A 21,301-nucleotide genomic window follows, 5' to 3' on the forward strand; every position below is an offset into this window, starting at 1 on the left:
GTTGTTATACTTGTACTGCTGTTCAGTCCGGTGCAGACTGTAGTCAAGGAGCACAGGGGAGACGTTCCCTACAAGGTCGATGACATTTCAATGCCTTTTAATTTATATTTTAACGTAGTAAAATTGTTCTTTGACTGTAAGTGTTTAATGTAGTCTAAGATATTCTGTTAAAATAAAGCCAATATTGACAATTTTCGTAGTTCCCTTTATTTGGAAAAGTATAGAAAAGTATTGATAGATATAAATTTTGTTGCCAGTAGCAGTACTAATTTATTTTTTTATGCATTCTAAATATTAAACGTAAATATTCTACTATGTTTACACCATATACTTGCTGCTTGCTCGCTTCCTTGCTCCCTGTAAGTTTATTGTAGATCATAAATTATGCCTCTCACCTGCACAGAAAAAGGGTGAGTAGGTATTCTGACAAGTTTGTACACTTTGACAGTCAATTAGGACCTGGAACTAGTAAGGAAGACAAGAAAAGCACCACTTTGATACATCTCGCAATTGAAAGATTCCTGAACCTGTCTATTGTAGGTCAACAGGTTATTGAAACATAAAAAAAATGACATCTCAGCTTTGTATTTTACTTCGGTAACAGAGCAAATTAATGCAATTGTTATATCTAATAATATATCTCGTTATTATTGAATTGATTTTGTTTTTAGAATATGCCAATATGACAAGCTGCGGTCCGAAGAAGCGCCAGGTGACCACACACACCATTTTAGAGTAGGCGTCTCAAACTCAACTTCCTTTTGGGACGCTAGAGGTAGACTCTGAGCAGCACCAAATATATCAGTCCAGCTATCACATTTCTCATTAAATACCATAAGAAGGCAGTATTACTATGTCATATATTGATGCAATTATAATTCCCTGAGGTTGTTGGGTTCCCTGGCAGGTTAACAGAGGCACATCAATTTGGAGGTTGCTCCTTTATAGTATAAGCAGTAATCATTAGAGAACTCATAATAAATTAGCTTGTTATTTGTTAATTGTTTGGAAAGAACAGGAGGTTGACTCAACGTAACAATCTAACTCATTGTGCCGTAAAGAAATAAGGCTATTACCATCACACGGCAACTTGACACCCAGTAACACATGCACAAGGATCCTACTACTACTACTACTACTACTACTACTACTACTACTACTAGTGGAGGATAATAAACAACAACTAAGCTATGTTAACCCTGAACTTGTACTTTGGGCGACTGTTTACAAAAGTATGCCGCAAAGCACGGTGGAAGTCACAACTACATTTGCTGAAAGCGCTTCTTGTTTCCCAGCATGCTTTGGGGCAGTTGTTTTTAAAAGATTGCTAAATGTACGTGTTCGCAATTGTGCTTGTGTTTTCATTGTGGTTGTAGTTAGTGTACAGCAGACATAGGCCACTGGTTTTGTGTGGCGTTTTTAAAAAAAATAAACACATGACATTGTTCTGAAATCTTGATACATTTAATTTTCTTTCCAGCATGCAAAGCTTACATCTGCATTGAATCGCATCAAATTGTATCGCATCAAATCCTAATGTTTTAAGAAGTATTGGTAGTGAATCGTATTGTAACTGATGTATCAAGATTTGTATCAGATAGCCATTTAAGGTAGAGATGCAGAGGCCTAGTAATAATCTGGGTTTCACTCATAAGTGAAGTAAATTATATTTAAACAGCGCTTTTCTCTAGAGACTCTAAGCGCTTTACATAGTGAAACCCATTATGTACATCTTTAAGCTACATTTAAACTAGTGTGGGTGGCACTTGGAGCAGGTGGAAATGTGGTTTGCCCAAGGACACAACGGCAGTGACTCGGATGGCGAAAGCAGGGATCGAACCTGGAACCCTCAAGTTGCTGGCACGGTTACTCAACCAACAGAGCCACGCCCTCCAAAAGTGCAGATTCCAGCCATTGGAATACTCTCTATAGTTCAAGACCTACGGTAATTTGAAAAATGCACTTCACATCACATTGGCGGCTCCAGTTTCGGTGGTAAATTAAAAAAAAAATTAATTTGAGACGTCTATGGCGAGCCAGGTTAAAAAGCTTCAAAAGCCGCATACGACCCATGGGCTGTAATTTTCCCATGCGTAGTGTACAGTCTTGTGGGATTCAAAATCGCATTAATGTCGCAATATTCTATCTAAAGATTAGGGTTCGTGGGTCTTTCTTACATTTAACCTTGTTATCCGGTCTACAAGTATGAGACCCCTGATTTAGAGAATTGTGTGCAGTGGGATTTTTGTGGCAGTAGTCCTTTACTATTTTACTACAAAACCTAATTTTGTGCCAAAGATAGCCTCATTTGTTTTTTGTGGAAGTTTATTTTTCAAAATCTCTTAATTGTACAACCTTTCTTAGCCTACAACCCTCAGATAAAAGATTATGCAATCACCAGTCTTGAAGGTGGCCTATCTTTGTTTTAAAATTATTATTAAAATACAGCTGCTATGAATTTCTTCCATTATTCCTCCTTAATGAGTCGAGCGTGGCTGAATTAACCATAGACTATACCATACATCAGTTATGTTTTAGCTGTGGGTTTCAATACTGCATTAGAATCATTTAATTTTTCAGACTTTAATATTGACTTCAGTGAACACACTCTGTTTGCCTGAAAGGCGCAATCATTTTTATGAATAGACTTTGGTGCAAACATTATTAGGTAGCTCTGTTGTTTAAATATTTACATGTGCACACCTGTTATTAGTGATGACTTGTTGTTGTGACTGAAAACAACCTTTTATTTCTTTCTATTCTCTTTGTGACTGACAGCTGATGATGGTAACTCAAGCTGATAGTGGCGGTCAGTCTAGATGACCTCAGCCATAGATTTATTCCTCTGATGGTGAGACCAAAAGAGCGTTTGCCACCCACTCTACTTTTATATCACACATCCCTCTTGTCAGGGACGAATGCATTTGTTCTTCTGGGATACAAAAATCAGCCATGGATTGTCCTCGTCATAAATGTTTTCCACTAAACTCCTGGAAGATTGATATAGCTTTATTTTTGGCAGCAGCACACTTACATAATATGTGCTTTAATGAGCATTTCCCATTAGACCTGGACAAACCCTAAAGATGGATTCTTCACATCACCGCAAAGACATTTGTTCTCATTGACAAACTTCATTTACTTTCCATTGCATGCATGTGCTTGGTGCGTGTTTAATTTCAACCAAACATATGTGTGATAGTGACGCTGCGCTCTTTTTTTTAAGCACGATCATGTGAAAAGGCAGCCTGTTTGTTTAATGTGCACACCAGCAGCTCCAGCTTACAGCGTTTGTGTCAGAAAATAAATTGCACAGAAGGTTGGCGGAGAAGTGCACTGAGCCGAAATGAAAGCGGTGTCGAAGGAGGACGCTCTAGGACAAAGCGCTGTTATGCAAAAATATCAACTTCACGCTGGCCCACGCAGTAATGTGGTGATGTAATCAGTGTAGACTTTCTAGCACAGGGGTCACCAACCTTTTTGAAACCAAGAGCTACTTCTTGGGTACTGATTAATGCAAAGGGATACCAGTTTGATACACACTTAAATAAATTGCCAGAAATAGCCAATTTGCTCAATTTACCTTATATATATATATATATATATATATATATATATATATATATATATATATATATATATATATATATATATATATAAATGGGTATTTCTGTCTGTCATTCCGTTGTACATTTTTTATACTTTTACGGAAGGTTTTTTGTAGAGAATAAATGATGAAAAAAACACTTAATTGAACAGTTTAAAAGAGGAGAAAACAGGAAAAAAATTAAAATTAAAATTTGAAACAAAGTTTATCTTCAATTTTGACTCTTTAAAATTCAAAATTCAACCCAAAAAATGAAGAGACAAACTAGCTAATTCAAATCTTTTTGAAAAAATTTTAAAAATCATTTACGGAACATCATTAGTAATTTTTCCTGATTAAGATAAATTTTAGAATTTTGATGACATGGGACCAAGCTATATTGGGACGGCGTGGTGCAGTGGATAAGTGGCCGTGCGCAACCCGAGGGTCCCTGGTTCAATCCCCACCTAGTACCAACCTCGTCACGCCCGTTGTGTCCTGAGCAAGACACTTCGCCCTTGCTCCTGATGGGTGTTGGTTAGCGCCTTGCACGGCAGCTCCCTCCATCAGTGTGTGAATGTGTGTGAATGGCTGTGAGTTGTTTTTTTCGCTTGGCCTCAGTCTGGACCCCTCTAGGGGCCCAGGCTTAGACCGATTTTTTTATTTTATTTTATTTTATTTTAATATTTTATTTTTTTCTCTCCCATTCCCCCCCACGTGTTTACCTGTATCTCACCTTTTTTGTAAGGGGCGCCGGAAGTTGGCAGACCCGTCAGTGATCTTGTTCTGTCTCCCTGTAATGTTTTTTCTTTTTTTTTTCTTTTCTTCTTTGTCATGAAAAAGGGACGTTTTTGTCATGAAAAATTGAGGTTTTGGTGGTTAGTGCACTAATTGTAAGTGTATATTGTAGTGTATAAGCAAAAATAGAAGAAAACATGAAGTTTCAGCTTAAACAACTTCTCCTCTTGATTCCTCAATATTATCAATTGGTTTGATGGATCGGTTGGACTGTTAAATCAATCAAACTCGATGAAGTAATGTGCTACAGAGAACTCTTGACCTCCTAACCCAAATATTGAAATGTACATTTGTTCTATAGGACTACATCGATGCACATCCTGAGACCATAGTCCTCGATCCCCTTCCAGCTATCAGGACTCTGCTGGACCGTTGCAAATCTTACCAGCTAATCCACCGGATAGAAAGCTGTATGCAAGGTGAGGGAGATGCCATTTTAGCAAACCTGAAATGTGGACTCCAGTAAAATTTGGTAAACAACAAACTAGATAGACGCACACAGTCGTGTCTTGGACTAAGTTATCTTGATCAACTATGCAGAATATTTGTATTTTTTTAAGACAGTTTAAAATGATCTAGTATTACTGTTCCTTATACAGTATTATGGGTAAGCATAGTAATAGATTAATGTAAATAATTATTTGATTGTATTGTGTTGATTATTTTTGTCTTGAAGCAGTGGATTTAAAATAGAATGCACTGTTTGGCTGCAACCAACATATGCACTGTTGATCAAATTCCAACCAGTTTGCAGTCAAAACAAGAATAACCACATTAGCTGAGCTATGAGAAACGATTCACGTTTTTGCAAATCCAGTGGGCAGTGCTTAATACAATACTGGTACTAAAGCATGAGTTGAGGACATCCCACAAAAAATACTATAAGAAATTATATACTATAGTTTAATTTTTCAGAAAGGATTATTTTGACAAATATGATTCTGTAAAAACAAGCACAGTCTTGTTTGTCTGCTCAGTAAGTGTGCACCAAAGTGAAGTAATTTAGAGTTTCTGATGTGGTAATTTCACCTTGGTTTCCCATGTACTAACCTGCCTCGCCTGACTCATGGTTTGCTTTAACGATAGTAGAATCTCTGACGTCCTGAACTCCTGTTTCCATAGCTGTGTTGCGTGAGACTGATTCAACAGCGCCTCCTAGAAGCCACCAAGTAGTGCACTCCATTTTTTACTCAATATCTTCAACATAGTTTTTTTTAAAACATCCTTCTGAGCGATCCCCTAATTGAGTAATAGATGATTATGTCTATGTATAAACCAAATGAACACCTAGAGTGTCTTTACTTCTCTTTGCTGAAAAGCATAAGTTACTTATGGTAAAGGAAGTGATCACTCTGGATATTTCCTCCTTACTAACTATGAAGGGGTTGGTGTTGCGTGGGAACTGCAGGATCCCTGTTTTTGCTCTTCCTATCCACAATTGACACCTAGCTAACATACAACCACAGTGTCACCGTTCACTTGAAGTATGTCCTGGTCCTTTCCGAGCAGATGTTGAATCTTTGCATGCAGGGATGAAGGCTCTCATCATATTTCCTCTTCAGGACAATAATGGCGTCTCTCTATTTTGTAATGACTGAGGCGGCCTTGAATGTTTGTCACAGGCGGATCAAAACCTGCTCCTTCCTGACTCCTCCCCCTGTTATCGTGTCCTATCAACTCATCAACTCATGGAGGCAGTGACAACACAGGCACATTTTCTCCCCACTCACATTGTAAACACACCTGTGACTCATGCACATTTCCTGTCACACCATACATGGCAGGGAGGCCTTTAGTAAAGGTGAGCGTAAAAGAGTCTATTGGGAGAGCACAGATGTTTCAACATGTCATTCCTAAAATAGAACCCCAAGAAGACGTCTTTTTCGCCAAACACTCAGGATGGCTGTTATGTAACGGCCAGTCAAAGCTGAATCACTGTCCCACTCTGTGTACAGCACTTTGTTTCAAGACGAAGATGGCTCTTTTCCTTTTTTTTTTACCACCACTCTGCTACCATCAGTGCAATTGGTGCTGGCTCTGCATGGCAAGCCTCCTTGACAACTGCTTGCTTTAGGAACAAACACAGAGTGAAAGACGTTATAATCCAACACCACACTATCAGACCACCGGGAAAAACCTGTAAAGGCTGATTGTGTTTTTCTTTTACTGTCAACATTTTTTTTTTTTTTTAAAGAGTGACATGAAAATCTGTTGAAGTTAAAATTTAATGAAGGTTTAGTGTGGAAAGGTTACCTTGCTTTCATAGCAACTTCCTCCTCCTTATCAGCAGGGAGCACAGAGTCCTGAAGCAGTGCAAACTGCCGTTGTAAAAAGCTTGGAAAAGGCCAGAGAGAGTGTCAGCCGTACTTTACGTTGCATGACTCAGAATAGTAATGAATAGGAGGAAGTACTTGAGGTGCTTTCTCTACTAATATCTTATTTTATGTGATTTATAATTTCACTGTTAAATGCTCCCAGATACTGAACTGTGTTAAATGTAAGTGCAGGAATTATTGGGCAAAACTATCAAACAGTAGCACCAATGGAGCATTGTCACTCGGTTTTCTTTTTCCAATTGCAAATATAATAAAACAAATTTGTTCCAAAGATTGAAGGTTCCTTGGCATTTAGTGTTACATCCATGCCTCAGCACGTCCCGACATTGCAATTGTCCTGTTTGTACGAGAGTTTAATATTTAATCATCGTTGTAGCATAAGAAAGACAAACACTTTGGGAGTGTGGACACTCTTTACCAAGCCAAGCAAGTGAACACATATCATTGGAAAGAATGGCCACATGTCAGCATGCTTTCGTGTCTAATCCTTTGTGAGGAGTGTACGCTGTTAAACAATCCAGATATTTTCAAAATAGTCCATGAATCTAATTAGAGGATAAACCATCTTAGCGATACCAGTGGATCTCAATGCATTGCCTTGTTTGGAGTTCGCTTTTAAAATATTGGAAATGCCTTTGCCGTACAGGAGAATGCTGTTGTTTCTAGGAAACAAGCTCTAAATAGCAACAGAAGAGCTTGGCATTGCTCCTAAAAGGCAGTGCACACACACACCACACACACACACACACACACACACACACACACACACACACACACACACACACAACATGGATCTTTATGCCCTTCTTTTCAACACCACAAAACATAGAGACAGAAACTGGCTTTCAGAGAAATACTCATTCACCATCTTCTTTCACATGAACCCTTGGTACATGATTTAGTCTTATTGGTGAGGTGTCTGTGACATGTCCATGATGGTGGATTGCTCAAGGCCTAATTCAAAGTTCTCGGCTGCAACGAAAATGATAAAGTGGAACCTCAAAGTCAAACACAATCTCTCCATCCATCCATCCATCCATCCATTTTCTACCGCCTGTCCCTTTCGGGGCCTCTCCAGTTTGGTCAATTTGCAAAACAATTGTTCCCTTAAATTAAATTTAAAATACAAAGTTAAAAAAATTGTAAGTTTAAAAAATTAATTTCACAACCCGAGGGTCCCTGGTTCAATCCCCACCTAGTACCAACCTTGTCACGTCCGTTGTGTCCTTGAGCAAGACACACTTCACCCTTGCTCCTGATGGGTGCTGGTTGGCGCCTTGCATGGCAGCTCCCTCCATCAGTGTGTGAATGTGTGTGAATGGGTAAATGTGGAAGTAGTGTCAAAGCGCTTTGAGTACCTTGAAGGTAGAAAAGCGCTATACAAGTACAACCCGTTTATTATTTAACATTTTGTTCAATCATAACATTTTCCTGTAAGCATCTTTATTTAAACAGGCAACTGCACTTTTGATAAAATGTTGCCTGTCATTCATAATCATTATGAAAGACATGAAGACTGATGTATTTATGCATTCTAACTTGTAAATAAACATAAATATAAGTCGGCTTACTGCAGCGCCACTGAGAGGTCCTCTATTTCGCCCATAAAAACTAAATAACCATTCAATAATTTAGAATGGCAAAAAAAACTATCATCCATCATCATGTCCCTCATAATTAAAAAAAAATGCAGTTCCCCTTTATTGCATATATCAATTATAATTTCACATAAACCTCAGTGATGTATTTAACTTTTGAAATGAAAAACATTAAAAAAAAAAAAAGTTCATTATTGATAATATTTAAATAATATATTGCTATAAGAATAAATAAATCAACTCTGAATAACAATTAGGGGTGCAACAGTTAAATGAGTTCATTGATTAGGAATTTCATTAGGAAAAAAGCTTTGGTTTATATTCTGTTGCTTGATGAATTGTTTAATGAGCGTAGCTAAGAAAAATTTATTAAATCCAGACCACATGGAATGGCCGAAACCTTAAAATGCATGAACATACCGGTAGTTCCTGCATGGTCGCCGCAAATGAGCAGTGAAGTGTGGGTGCCTTTATTGTTGTTTTTCGCTGCCACACAGATATTTTTATTAATGCACACATGATAAAAGTGCGATTTCAATGTTGATGATGTGCTTTTACATAGAAAAAGGGACAGTTATAGCAAGCAGTAAAATTGTTAGTTTCAACAGTTTATTAATAGACATTGAGGCTTTAAAGTTTGTTTTATGTGATTATTCAAACAATCAAACCAAGCAATTATTGGATTACTCAATTACTAAAGTAATCGATAGCTGCAGCCCTCATAACGATAATTCTGATCTGCTTTTTCTGAGCAATATAAACAGCATTTGACATAACATATCAAAATAATAACAGATTATTGTGCCTGTTGTCATTTCTCATCACCTGTCTGCAGATGCCACTGAAGGTTAGTTGTGTTATTAGCGGTGATAATCGCTCTATTTGGTTTACACACTGTTGTTTGCCATAGCTTCATATATGAAATATGTCCGTATGTCTACTCTTCACTTTCTCCCAGACTAAGACCTATTTCAACATGTTACTTATTACAATATTGAAACATACAATATCTATTTTGCAGCGAGCTCCTCTATAACTGAAACCCTGCCCCTTCTTACATGCACCTTAAATAATTGGGATTTAACATTTTCCTAAATTGTCCTTACCGTCCACAAAATTAAATGAGATATAATTGGACATTGTTTTGATCAACATTTTGTCATAGTTTTTATCAATGTGCATTTGTTTGTCTCGTTTTTTGTCAGCAGAAAAAAATAGTTGATGAAAACTACCAATAGTAGTTAACGAAATGAACACTGCATCAGTTTTTTTAAACACACCTAATTGTCATGGAAAGTTACCTGCTGTACAACGTAAAATCAATACAACAATTCTGTTGTCTTTAATAACATGTATCAATAGCTATCTAGCGACGATAGCATTTGACCCTACTGACTGGATTTAAATCTTTTCAGCATCACAATTGTTGCTGACTCCTGATCTTCGTGGCAATCAGTGACCAACTGATATTTGAACATTGTCTTTTCTGACTGACATGGCACTGCTATACTGAATATACTCCACTAGAACACACTGGAGACTTCTTTTGTCCTTTACTAGCAGTTTGCAAACATTGTTAGTGTGCTTTTAAGCCACTCATGCTTGAGTCTGCCACTGCTTTCAAAAATCTTGTGTGATTCTCAGGACACTATATGTTGCCATCGTAAATGGTGTCACACTTGATGATGGTTCGAACTCAAAGTTTGTAGACCTTTTAAAAGTTGATGCCCAACTTTATTCAGCGCAGGTTTATTTGCGCTAAAAACATAACCCAGCACGGTGAGCTATAAAGTAGAAAGCTAACGGACAGTGTCCTTTAAAAATAATGCCATTATTAAAGTCCTGTAAACGTCGTCGTTGGCTCCACTTTGTCTGACGCGAGCATGCAGTGTTTAGACAGAGCCAGATTGATCCCTCCCCCCATTGCACCTCCACCTTCCTTTCCTCGGCCCTCAAAGTCCTCCAAAACCAACACGTTATTGCACAATTGAAACCACTATTTAATATAAATATTTTCATGGATGCTTGTGATGTTTTGCGTTGGTTTATGTCTTTGAAGGCTTTATTTTTTGACAGCGTTGAAAGCGAACTCTGTGAGAAGTGTTTTTTCCCTGAAAAGACATTAGGCTGCTATTAGTAGAATAACACTGTGTGAAGAGACGGATGGAGATGAGTGACCGTGACCTTAAATGCTTCCTGCCTGAAGAGGCAACACGTGAAGAGGTTGCACAAATCCAACGTCATTGCCATATATTACCTGTCTTTGCCCCATGTACTAAAACTGTTTTTTTCGCGAGACTCGTCTCCCCTTGATGGCAAGTTGTTGTTGGAGTAGTTTATTTCAAACATCCCGGTAAAGTTACTTCATTCATACGGCTGTGTGTATTCCACCGGACGCCAAAGTAAACACAGCGCTCTTTCTTCTGCTGAACACTGTCAACGAACAGCAGGGGGCCCACCCCGACAGTGTTCATATCATAGCAGGGGATTTTAATAAGGCCAATCTGAAGACTGTACTCCCTAAGTTCTACCAGCACGTGAAGTGTTCTACAAGGGGCAAGAACGCCCTGGACCACATGTATACCAACATGAAGCATGCGTACAGAGCCACACCCCTCCCCCAGCTTGTATAGTAAGACCATCTTTCCCTTCTGCTCTCTCCTACCTACACCCCCATCAGACGCCAGGCCCATCACAAAGACTGTTATGACCTGGCCGGACGATGCACTCCCCAAACTTCAGGACTGCTTCCAACACACAGACTGGGACCTCTTCCAACAACAGGAGCTGGAGACAGCCACAGGAACGGTGCTGGACTACATACAATTCTGCATCGGGAATGTAACTGTGGAAAAAACCATCCGGGTTTACCCCAACAAGAAACCCTGGATGACCAGCCAGGTCCGCACACTCCTCAGGGCCCACGACGCAGCCTTCAGGTCAGGGGACAGGGCACTGTACAGTGCTGCTAGAGCCGACCTGAAGAGAGGGATTAAAAAAGCAAAAGCGCACAACAGGAGGTGCATAGAGTCCCATCTGTTCAGCAATAACTCACGGGAGGTGTGGCGAGGCATTCATGACATCACAAACTTCAGAGGCTGCAATGTGACAACTGTGGATCAGAGTGTGACACTGGCAGAGGAGCTTAACTGTTTCTTTGCCCGTTTCAAAACCCCCCAGCGCCACTCATCTTCTCCAGCCCTGCTCCCGCCCCCACCGGACTCCGGCACCACTCCACTCACTGTACAGGAGCACAGTGTCAGACGAGTGCTCCTGGCTGTGAACCCCAGGAAGGCTACCAGACCAGACGGAGTACCTGGAAAGGCGCTCAGGGCGTGCGCTCCCCAGCTCGCTCCCCCCTTCACCAGGATCTTCAACCTCTCCCTGGCTCAGGCAGTCATCCCATCCTGCTTGAAGTCATCTACAATAATCCCGGTGCCGAAGAAGTCTCCCATCACCAGCCTGAATGATTACCGACCAGTGGCCTTCACTCCAGTAATCATGAAGTGCTTCGAGAGACTGGTTCTCCAGCACATCAAGAACCATATCCCTCCAGACTTCGACCCCCACCAGTTCGCATACCGGGCGAACAGATCCACAGAAGACGCCATCGCTGTTGCTCTCCACTCTGCTCTGAACCACCTGGAGCAGCAGCAGAGCTACGTCCGGACTCTCTCTGTGGATTATAGTTCTGCCTTCAATACAATAATCCTGGACAGACTCTGCAATAAACTGGACACTCTTGGCCTCCCCCCTCTCACAAGCGCCTGGATAAGGGATTTCCTATCGGACCGACCCCAGAAGGTGAGACTTGGCCCTCACCTCTCATCCACCCGCACGCTGAGCATCGACTCCCCACAGGGTTGTGTGCTGAGCCCCCTCCTCTACTGCCTCTACACCCTTGACTGCAGTCCAGCCCACAGTGACAACCTTATCGTCAAGTTCGCTGACGATACCACAGTGGTCGGGCTCATCTCCAGGGGTGACGAGGCTGCCCACAGGGAGGAGGTCCTGAATGCTGACGGCCTGATCTTCGGAGAACAACCTCGCTCTCAACACCAGCAAGACCAGAGAGATCATCGTTGACTTCAGGAGGAGCAGCACCGACCCTTCCCCCCTCTACATCAACGGTGAGCTTGTGGAGAGGGTCCACACCTTCAGGTACCTTGGAGTCCACATCTCTAACGACTTTTCCTGGACAGTCAACGCCACATTAAACATCAAGAAGGCTCAGCAGCGGTTACACTTACTGAGAGTCCTCGGGAAGTACTACCTGAACCCTGACCTGCTGCTGACCTTCTACCGTTAGTCCATCGAGAGCCTGCTGACCTACTGTATTATAGTATGGTACGGCAGCTGCACTGCAGCAGACAGGGAGAGGCTGCAAAGAGTGGTCAAGACGGCTTCAGAAGATCATTGGCCGCCCTCATCCCTCTCTGATGGACATCTACACCTCCCCCTGCCTCAACAGAGCCAGTGCCATCATCAAGGACAGCACCCACCCTGGCTCTGACCTGTCCCACCTGTTGCCCTCTGGGAAGTGCTACAGGTGCATTAAAACCAAAACAAACAGGTGCATTAAAACCAAAACAAACAGGCTAAAGAACAGCTTCTGCCCCAGGGCCATAACCACCCTGAATGGACTGCCCCATTGACCATCATAACTGCCTTCTCTTCGGTGTAATAACCCATTCCACCAACCACACTGTTTCTTCATGTAGATATTCATGTATATATTAATTTCACCCACTGTATAGAGTGTACGTTTGTAAAAAAAAAAAAAAAACACTTCTATAGTTTTTATCACTTGTATACTTTTATCACTTCTATATTTTTATATATTTACACATTGTTTTCTGCATGCACACATCGCACTGTATGGAATGGCTTCAATCTCATTACCCTGCGTAATGACAATAAAGCTGATTCTGATTCTGAATTCTAATTATTTACAAATCCCAGTTCAACATGTCTGAAAGAGAGTAGGATGACGCAATATCACATCCCAGCACTTACTCATAGGTTTGTTCACTTCCATAACCCACAATGCACTGCATTAAGAAAAAAGCTAGATACATAAGGCCCTCAGTGAGACCCCAGAATTAAGCTAAAATGCACTATGACCTACAAATACAAACCCAACCCGGCACACTCGAACCTCCAAGTAAGTACGTACGCTTTATTTAAAAAGCGCTTTTCACAGATAAAATCACAAAGTTCTGTACAAAACATAGGTCGAATTAAAACAAGCTTTTTGGCCTGCTTCCTCTAGGGACAGGTGAGCGTAGCAGGTAGGCAGGCTGGGTAAAAAGGAATTCTAGATCCCCAAAGTGTTGCTTTAGATACAACTCATACGGTCGATTTACAAACCCCGTTTCCATATGAGTTGGGAAATTGTGTTAGATTTAAATATAAACGGAATACAATAATTTGCAAATCATTTTCAACCTATATCAAGTTGAATATGCTAAAAAGACAACATATTTGATGTTAAAACTGATAAACAATTTTTTTTCTGCAAATAATCATTAACTTTAAAATTTGATGCCAGCAACACGTGACAAATAAGTTGGGAAAGGTGGCAATAAATACTAATTAAGTTGAGGAATGCTCATCAAACACTTATTTGGAACATCCCACAGGTGTGCACGCTAATTGGGAACAGGTGGGTGCCATGATTGGGTATAAAAACAGCTTCCATAAAATGCTAAGTAATTCACAAACAAGGATGGGGCGAGGGTCACCAATTTGTAAGTAAATTATCGAACAGTTTTAGAACAACATTTCTCAACGAGCTATTGCAAGGAATTTAGGGATTTTACCATCTCCAGTCCGTAAAATCATCAAAAGGGTCAGAGAATCTGGAGAAATCACTGCACGTAAGCGATGATATTATGGACCTTTGATCCTTCAGGCGGTACTGCATCAAAAACCAAAATCAGTGTGGAAAGGATATCACCACATGGGCTCAGGAACACTTCATAAAACCACTGTCGCTACATCTGTAAGTGCAAGTTAAAACTCTACTATGCAAAGCGAAAGCCATTTTTTTAACAACACGCCGGCTTCGCTTGGCCTGAGCTCATCCAAGATGGACTGATGCAAAGTGGAAAAGTGTTCTGTGGTCAGACAAGTCCACATTTCAAATTATATTTGGAAACTGGGGCTTCATGGTGGCAGAGGGGTTAGTGCGTCTGCCTCACAATACAAAGGTCCTGAGTAGTCCTCGGTTCAATCCCGGGCTCGGGATTTTGTTACAACAGCGTGGCTTCGTAAAAAAAGAGTGCGGGTACTTTCCTGGCCCGCCTGCAGTCCAGACCTGTCTCCCATCTCAAATGTGTGGCGCATTATGAAGCGTAAAATACGACAGCGGAGACCCCGGACTGTTGGAACGACTGAAGCTCTACATAAAAAAAGAATGGGAAAGAATTCCACTTTCAAAGCTTCAACAATTAGTTTCCTCAGTTCCCAAACATTTATTGAGTGTTGTTAAAAGAAAATGTGATGTGACACAGTGGTGCACATGCCCTTTCCCAACTACTTTAGCACTTGTTGCAACCATGAAATTCTAAGTTAATTATTATTTGCAAAAAAAAATTAAGTTTTTGAGTTTGAACATCAAATATCTTGTCTTTGTAGTGCATTCAGTTGAATATGGGTTGAAAATGATTTGCAAATCATTATATTCCGTTTATATTTACATCTAACACAATTTCCCAACTCATATGGAAACGGGGTTTGTAGATTGATGAGTGCCTGACAGTCATACACTATTAAGCCAGTGATATTTTGGCACAAAATGCAATACAAAGCAGCAGTAAACAATAGTTTGAACAGAGTAGGAAGACTGCGACCCGTACACGCTGCCTTTCCCAGTATGAAATATTGTCCACACCCGTTCGTTTTCATTGCTCCAGCACCCCGCACAACCTGCCGACTTTCCATGAAAAGTTGAGCATTACACCTTCAAAGGTGTGATCCATAGATGGACCAACAATCAGTCGGTTCAATCTAAATTGAATAATTGCACATGGAGCCCCAAGAAGACAAGGCTCAGAGGCCACAGCGCCTCGCTCTCAATCCCCAATCTCATCCGATTCTCAACAGCCCAAAACCCTCGCATGCAGCACACACATTTAGTTACAGAAAAATAAATCAAATTCAAAACATAGTTTAACTTTGTCCAGTTGTATACAGTGCATTCAAAAAGTATTCAAAGAGCTTCACTTTTTCCATGTTTTGTTACATTACAGCCTTATTCCAAATTGAATAAATAAAAAAATGTTGTACCCTCAGTATTTACTTAAACTGTCCACCTATACGTCTTATGTCAGCAGCCAAGAGGAGCTTTTGTCACCTGTTTCAAAAAGGTTTTATAATTTTATACCAAATAATACATTGCGAGAATTAGTTTGAATCGAGAATCATGTTGATTTGAGAATCAATTCTGAATCGAAACGTCACCCCAGAAACGCATCATGAGCAGATCTTCTAGTTATAGAATTCAGTTTTAAAATGTATTTCCTCAAAATATAGCCTGAACTAAATTATATGATATTATTGTGATTAGAGCATTTACCATTCAGAATTTCAAAGTTTACTTATGTACTGTACATAGCCTTTAATCACAATTGTCTCAAAGGGCTGCACAAGCCACAGGGCTAGAAAAAACTCAACCCAATGGGAACAATGAGAAACCTTGGAAGGGACCGTAGATGTGGGTTACGACTTGGAACAGCTAGCGCATCCTCCATGGAGGATGATCCGTGGTCACCTGATAACCTCTCCACGCAGGAGAGGGGGGCAGAGCAGCAAAGAGATAAAGCAGATTAACAGGTCTAAAAACAGGTTTATTTAAAGGCGAGAATATACAAGTGAGTTTTAAGATGGGACTTAAATGCTTCTACTGAGGTAGCAGCTTTAACTATTACTGAGAGGGTATTCCAGAGTACTGGAGCCCGAATAGAGGGGGGACAAATTCGGTGGCAACGGATGAAGTGCTGGCTGTCCAGAGTCTGGACCCGGGGTGGACCGCTCGTCTGTGCATCGGTTGGGGACATCTCTGCGCTGCTGACCTGTCTCCGCTCGGGATGGTCTCCTGCTGGCTCCACTATGGACTGGACTCTCACTCTTATGTTAGATCCACTATGTACTGGACTTTCACAATATTATGCTAAGATCCACTCGGCATCCATTGCACCGGTCGCCCTGGGGGGGTCTCCCACATCTGCGGTCCTTTCCAAAGTTTCTCATTGTCATGTCACTGGGTTGAGTTTTTCCTTGCCCAGATGTGGGATCTGAACCGAGGATGTCAATGTGGCTTGTGCAGCCCTTTGAGACACTTGTGATTTAGGGCTATATGAATATACATTGATTGATTGACGATTGAAAACACTCTAAAGTCTGAATACTTTTTTGGGGCTCTGGGAATCACTGATAAGCCGGAGTTCTTTGAAAGCAGATTTCTGGCCAGGATGTATGGTACAATTCAATCAGAAAAATAGGATGGAGCTAGACTGATGAGTATTTTATACACAAGTAATAAAACCTTAAAGTCACATCTTAAGTGCACAGGAAGCCAGTGCAGGTGAGCCAGGATAGGCGTAATATGATCAATCTTTTTTTGTTCTTGTCAAAAGTCTAGCAGCCGCTTTTTGTACCAACGGTAAACGGGTTATACCTGTATAGCGCTTTTCTCCCTTCAAGGTACAGAAAGCGCTTTGACACTATTTCCACATTCACCCTTTCACACACACATTCACACACTGATGGCACGAGCTGCTACTGTACGCAAAGCCCTAACCACGACCCATCAGGAGCAAGGGTGAAGTGTCTCGCTCAAGGACACAACGTAATTGACGAGGTTGGTAGAAGGTGGGGATTGAACCAGGAACTGTCAAGTAGCTGGCATGGCCATGCTCCCAACCGTGCCACGCTGTCCCTTGTAATCTTTAATGCTAGACATAGGGAGAATAGAAAATAATATGTTACAATAATCGAGACGAAACAAAACAAACCATGAATAATCTTAGCGTTGATGGTGGACAAATAGGACAAATTTTAGCAGATTACAGAGATGAAAGAAAGCTATCTTAGTAACACTCTTAATGTGTGACTCAAATGAGAGAGTTGGGTCGAAGATAATACCAAGATTCTTTACCGTGTCGCTTTGTGTAATTGTTTGGTTGTCAATTGTAAAGTTGGTATTATTAAATAGGTGCCAGTGTCTAGCAGGAACAATAATCAACATTTCCGATTTCTTAGCATTAAGATGCGAAAAGTTGCTGTACATCAAATTTTTAAGTTTGTTTAGACACGCCTCCAGACGACTAGAATCTGGCTTGTTGGTCAGCTTTAGGTGCATGTAAAGTTGGGTGTCATCAGCATAACAGTGAAAGCTAAACGTATTTGCACATGATGTCACTTAGCGGCAGCATGTAGTCTATGTTTATTGTTACGGTTACACATTTATTTTAGTACGCTTGGGAACAACTATATTTGTAAGTTATGTTTTGAATTTACATAGTTTGGGAACCCTGGTTTAAACAAATCAAACAGACATTTTCAGGTAATTAAAGAAGCCGCAGCACAAATGTGTTGCGCAGACTGTATATTTCTTGTGGTCTTGGTTAGATTTTACCACATTGTGGGTCATGTAGAGTTTGCACCTGTTATGGCGGCGTTACTGTTAAATCATGTGTCCTCTGACCGCTTTCTGCTGCTTCCTGTATGTCACAACTTCCTTTGTGTGTGTGGATAGTCACATATCTCAGTACTGTAATCATCATCCATCCTTTTTCTAACGCTTGTCCTTCTCAGGTGAACTTCAAATGAATGATGATTCAATAGTAAAACAGTGCAATGCAAGATTTTATTTTCAAATGACTAAAATGTCATTGAGTTTGGTGCAAGTGGCTTTCACATACAAATAAACAAGCCCCAATTAAATAACTGCTTTTGAGAGCTAATTTTCCTGTGGTTTTCATAGATGAGAGGATTTGCTCTCCTCCGTTCATGGTACTCAACACAGAGTGCAGCCCGGACGTACTGGAGCAGATCAGGAAACACGGACTCACATTCCCCTTCAGTAAGTCATATTCCACCCACTGACACTTATTACAGGACAAAATATGTGTTTATAGTGCTACATTGTCATGACTTGACACATTTCCTGGCCTGTTTTTCTCATTCTCAGTTTGCAAAACACGAGTGGCTCATGGAACCAACTCTCATGAGGTAAGGGGTCACACGCTAACACACGGTTTGCACCAACAAAGCTGCAACACTCATCCTGTCAGCGGATTGTCTTCAGTGCAAACAAGCAAACTATAAAAGACTATATATACAGACAAAGATACCATCTCAATACAGGTACAGGAAGTTAAAATGGAAGAAATGATGTTCGTTGGCCTGTCTTTGCTATAACCAAACCAACGAGAGACGATGAAAGAATTATCTTATCGACATCTCTGTTAATGTAAACTTTAAAGTCTTATAGCAGTGCTTCTCAAACTTGGCTCTCCAAGTACCACCGTAATGGCCAACATTAAAAAACAGTATCATGGTAGGCCTATGTATTCATTAAAAACAAGGTAGAGGTTTTATTGAACAAGTATATTTAATATTTTTGGCCGGTGTAACATTATGCACAAACATCATCTTCAATGATACTCCATTTACAGTACATATTTACAGACTTCTTTGGCATACCACTTGATGGAGCCTGCTTAACATGTACCACAGTTTGGGAATCACTGTCTTATAAGATGAGGTCAAAGAAGAAAGACAAAATGTACATGTAACTGGCAGCGTCAGAGAAAGTTGTTTCACTGTGTCTCAAATCAAATCAAACTATTTATAAAGCAATTGTTTTATACATAAAATAAATGCAACACAAAGTGCTTTACAGACTTTGAAACAGTTTCCTAATGCACACACAGATGAATGCATTGATGAGTACAGAGGAGCCAGGTGAAGAAACACTATCACATGAGTCATCTGCATAAGGGCCCTCATGTATTAAAAGTTGTGTGTATTTCCTACTAAAAATTGCTGTACGTTTAAATTCAGAAATCAGTGTAAGCAAGAAAAAGATTTATGTATTAAGGAGTGCGCATAAATGATTCCAAGCCAAGTCTTTGTTACATTGTAACCAACGTGAAATGTTTGCTTAGTTGGGAACGCCCAGGCCACGCCTCCTCATAAAAACACAAATCATTTTGAAAAAAGCCATGTGCCTAAGATTTGCATGCAGTGGCCAATCAGAATTCAGTCGGAGTAAGTAGGACTAGGAAGTTCTTCTTTCTTGTGTTTCCAATGAACGAAAGTCGGTTGAGTGGAATAGCGTGTGTGGGGCTGTCAAAGAGTCAGAGAATCGCACACAGGAAACAAATAGTATTACATCAGGAAGAAGGTGATGAAGAAAGTGGATGTGGATGGCCAAAACAGGCGAGGGTGCCGGAGATAAAATAGGGCTGAACCCCGTTAGAAAGTTAGTAACTACAACGATACATACAACTTAAGAAGAGTTGGGTGACTTTGATCACCCATAATATAAATATAATTTGTGTAACTTCATATAGAGTAGCCTGCTCACAGCCAATATTTGGTTTGTAATCTTTTACATTTATACATGCCAGCATATATCAAAAAGGATGCAAAAGACTTTGACTCTGGTATGATTACTTTATTTATTATTACAACACAGGAGAGCTTGAGAGCCGTACATGACACAAAGTCGGGCCATTCCTCCACCATCTCTGGTGCCATTGTGCCTCAACCACGGGCTGCTGCAACTGTCAGCCCAACTGACCGAGCTGGTGCTGGAGTCACAACAACAAATTGTGACAGCAACTGGTGGCAAAATGATTGCCTCGACAAATTAATAGTTGTCCTCACAAATTGTCTGCACTTTTTCTGGAATGCTGTCTATTGTTCCCAATCATAATGAGAGACAAACACCACGTCTTTTTTTTTTTTCGATTTTAAAGATAATTTTAAAAAAAGAGCTTGAAAGATGCAGTTAGTGGCAGTCACTGTTGTAGCCTTCAAAAACATCTAAAAAAAAACAACCTCCAGTAACGTTTTATATACACACTGCAAATCTATAATAATGTAGTAACAGACACGTTCATAACAATATTTATCGAATTCTGATCATTTTAATCATTTCCGGGACTTATTTAATCTGCGCATTGATTTCTGTTTCCATAGCAGCACACGTCAGATTTCTGGCAACATGTGTGTACCTACTTCCGGAATCAAACACACGTGTGTTTTCTAATAATGGCAGATTTGGTGACAGACAACGAAGATGACTATTTTTGGGAAAATTAAGATATAGAACATTATACTTTTGAAGCTAAATATACCGTTGCTTATAGCAGCGAGCACGAAGGAAGAGTGAGACATTTGAGCCGATCGAAGCAGAGGGGAATGAAAGCGATTTTGGCGCTATAAACTTGGAGATTAGCTATTTCGACATAAATGGAGTGCTTATCCAAAATCAACAGGAAATGTTCCTGGTCAGCTGGACCATCCAGTGAGTCACTTTGATGTCCATCGATACACGCAGGACACCATGCATGTTATTACATAGGCCGTCTGGCTAGCTCAGCTGTATACAAACAAAAGATGAAATGTGGGCTAATACAGATACTGTAATATGATAGTTCACGTTTTTCAGTAACGACAAATTGTTGTCGTATCGCAGTGTTGTGCATTACAAACTGAAACACGTTGTATGTTGTTGTAGAAGCCAGCTTAAGTCTTGCCGTAGTTAGCTTTTACGACTAATACCAAAGCACGGCGACGTGTTACCATACTAGAAAAAGAGTTCCTCAATGTTTGCTCTTATAATAACAATATCGCTACAGCTTGGTTGTTACACCGGTTACGGCAAGTAAATTAAGTATTTTGGACGTTTTTTGAATGCATGCGATTTAGAGGTAGAATTGATTGCTCGCATTAGCGGCGTTGCTAGC

General features: G+C 40.4%; 1 protein-coding gene across 5 annotated transcripts in view; it reads left to right on the forward strand.

Moving 5' to 3' along the window:
• itpk1b (inositol-tetrakisphosphate 1-kinase b) overlaps positions 1-21,301 on the forward strand; it is a 68,954-nt gene that overhangs the window by 35,668 nt on the left and 11,985 nt on the right. For 3 of the 5 annotated variants that reach the window (XM_061895179.1, XM_061895180.1, XM_061895178.1), the window contains 2 exons: positions 4,686-4,803; positions 10,999-13,257. In XM_061895179.1, coding sequence (XP_061751163.1) covers positions 4,686-4,803; positions 10,999-12,404 — 1,524 coding nt within the window. In that variant the 3' untranslated portion in view covers positions 12,405-13,257. Of the gene's footprint in view, positions 1-4,685; positions 4,804-10,998; positions 13,258-18,306; positions 18,406-18,513; positions 18,555-21,301 lie in introns of those variants that run through there. The other 2 variants (XM_061895182.1, XM_061895181.1) reach the window with 1 other exon arrangement.

The sequence above is a fragment of the Nerophis ophidion genome, linkage group LG03, assembly GCF_033978795.1.
Source record: "Nerophis ophidion isolate RoL-2023_Sa linkage group LG03, RoL_Noph_v1.0, whole genome shotgun sequence".
NCBI lineage: Eukaryota > Metazoa > Chordata > Actinopteri > Syngnathiformes > Syngnathidae > Nerophis > Nerophis ophidion.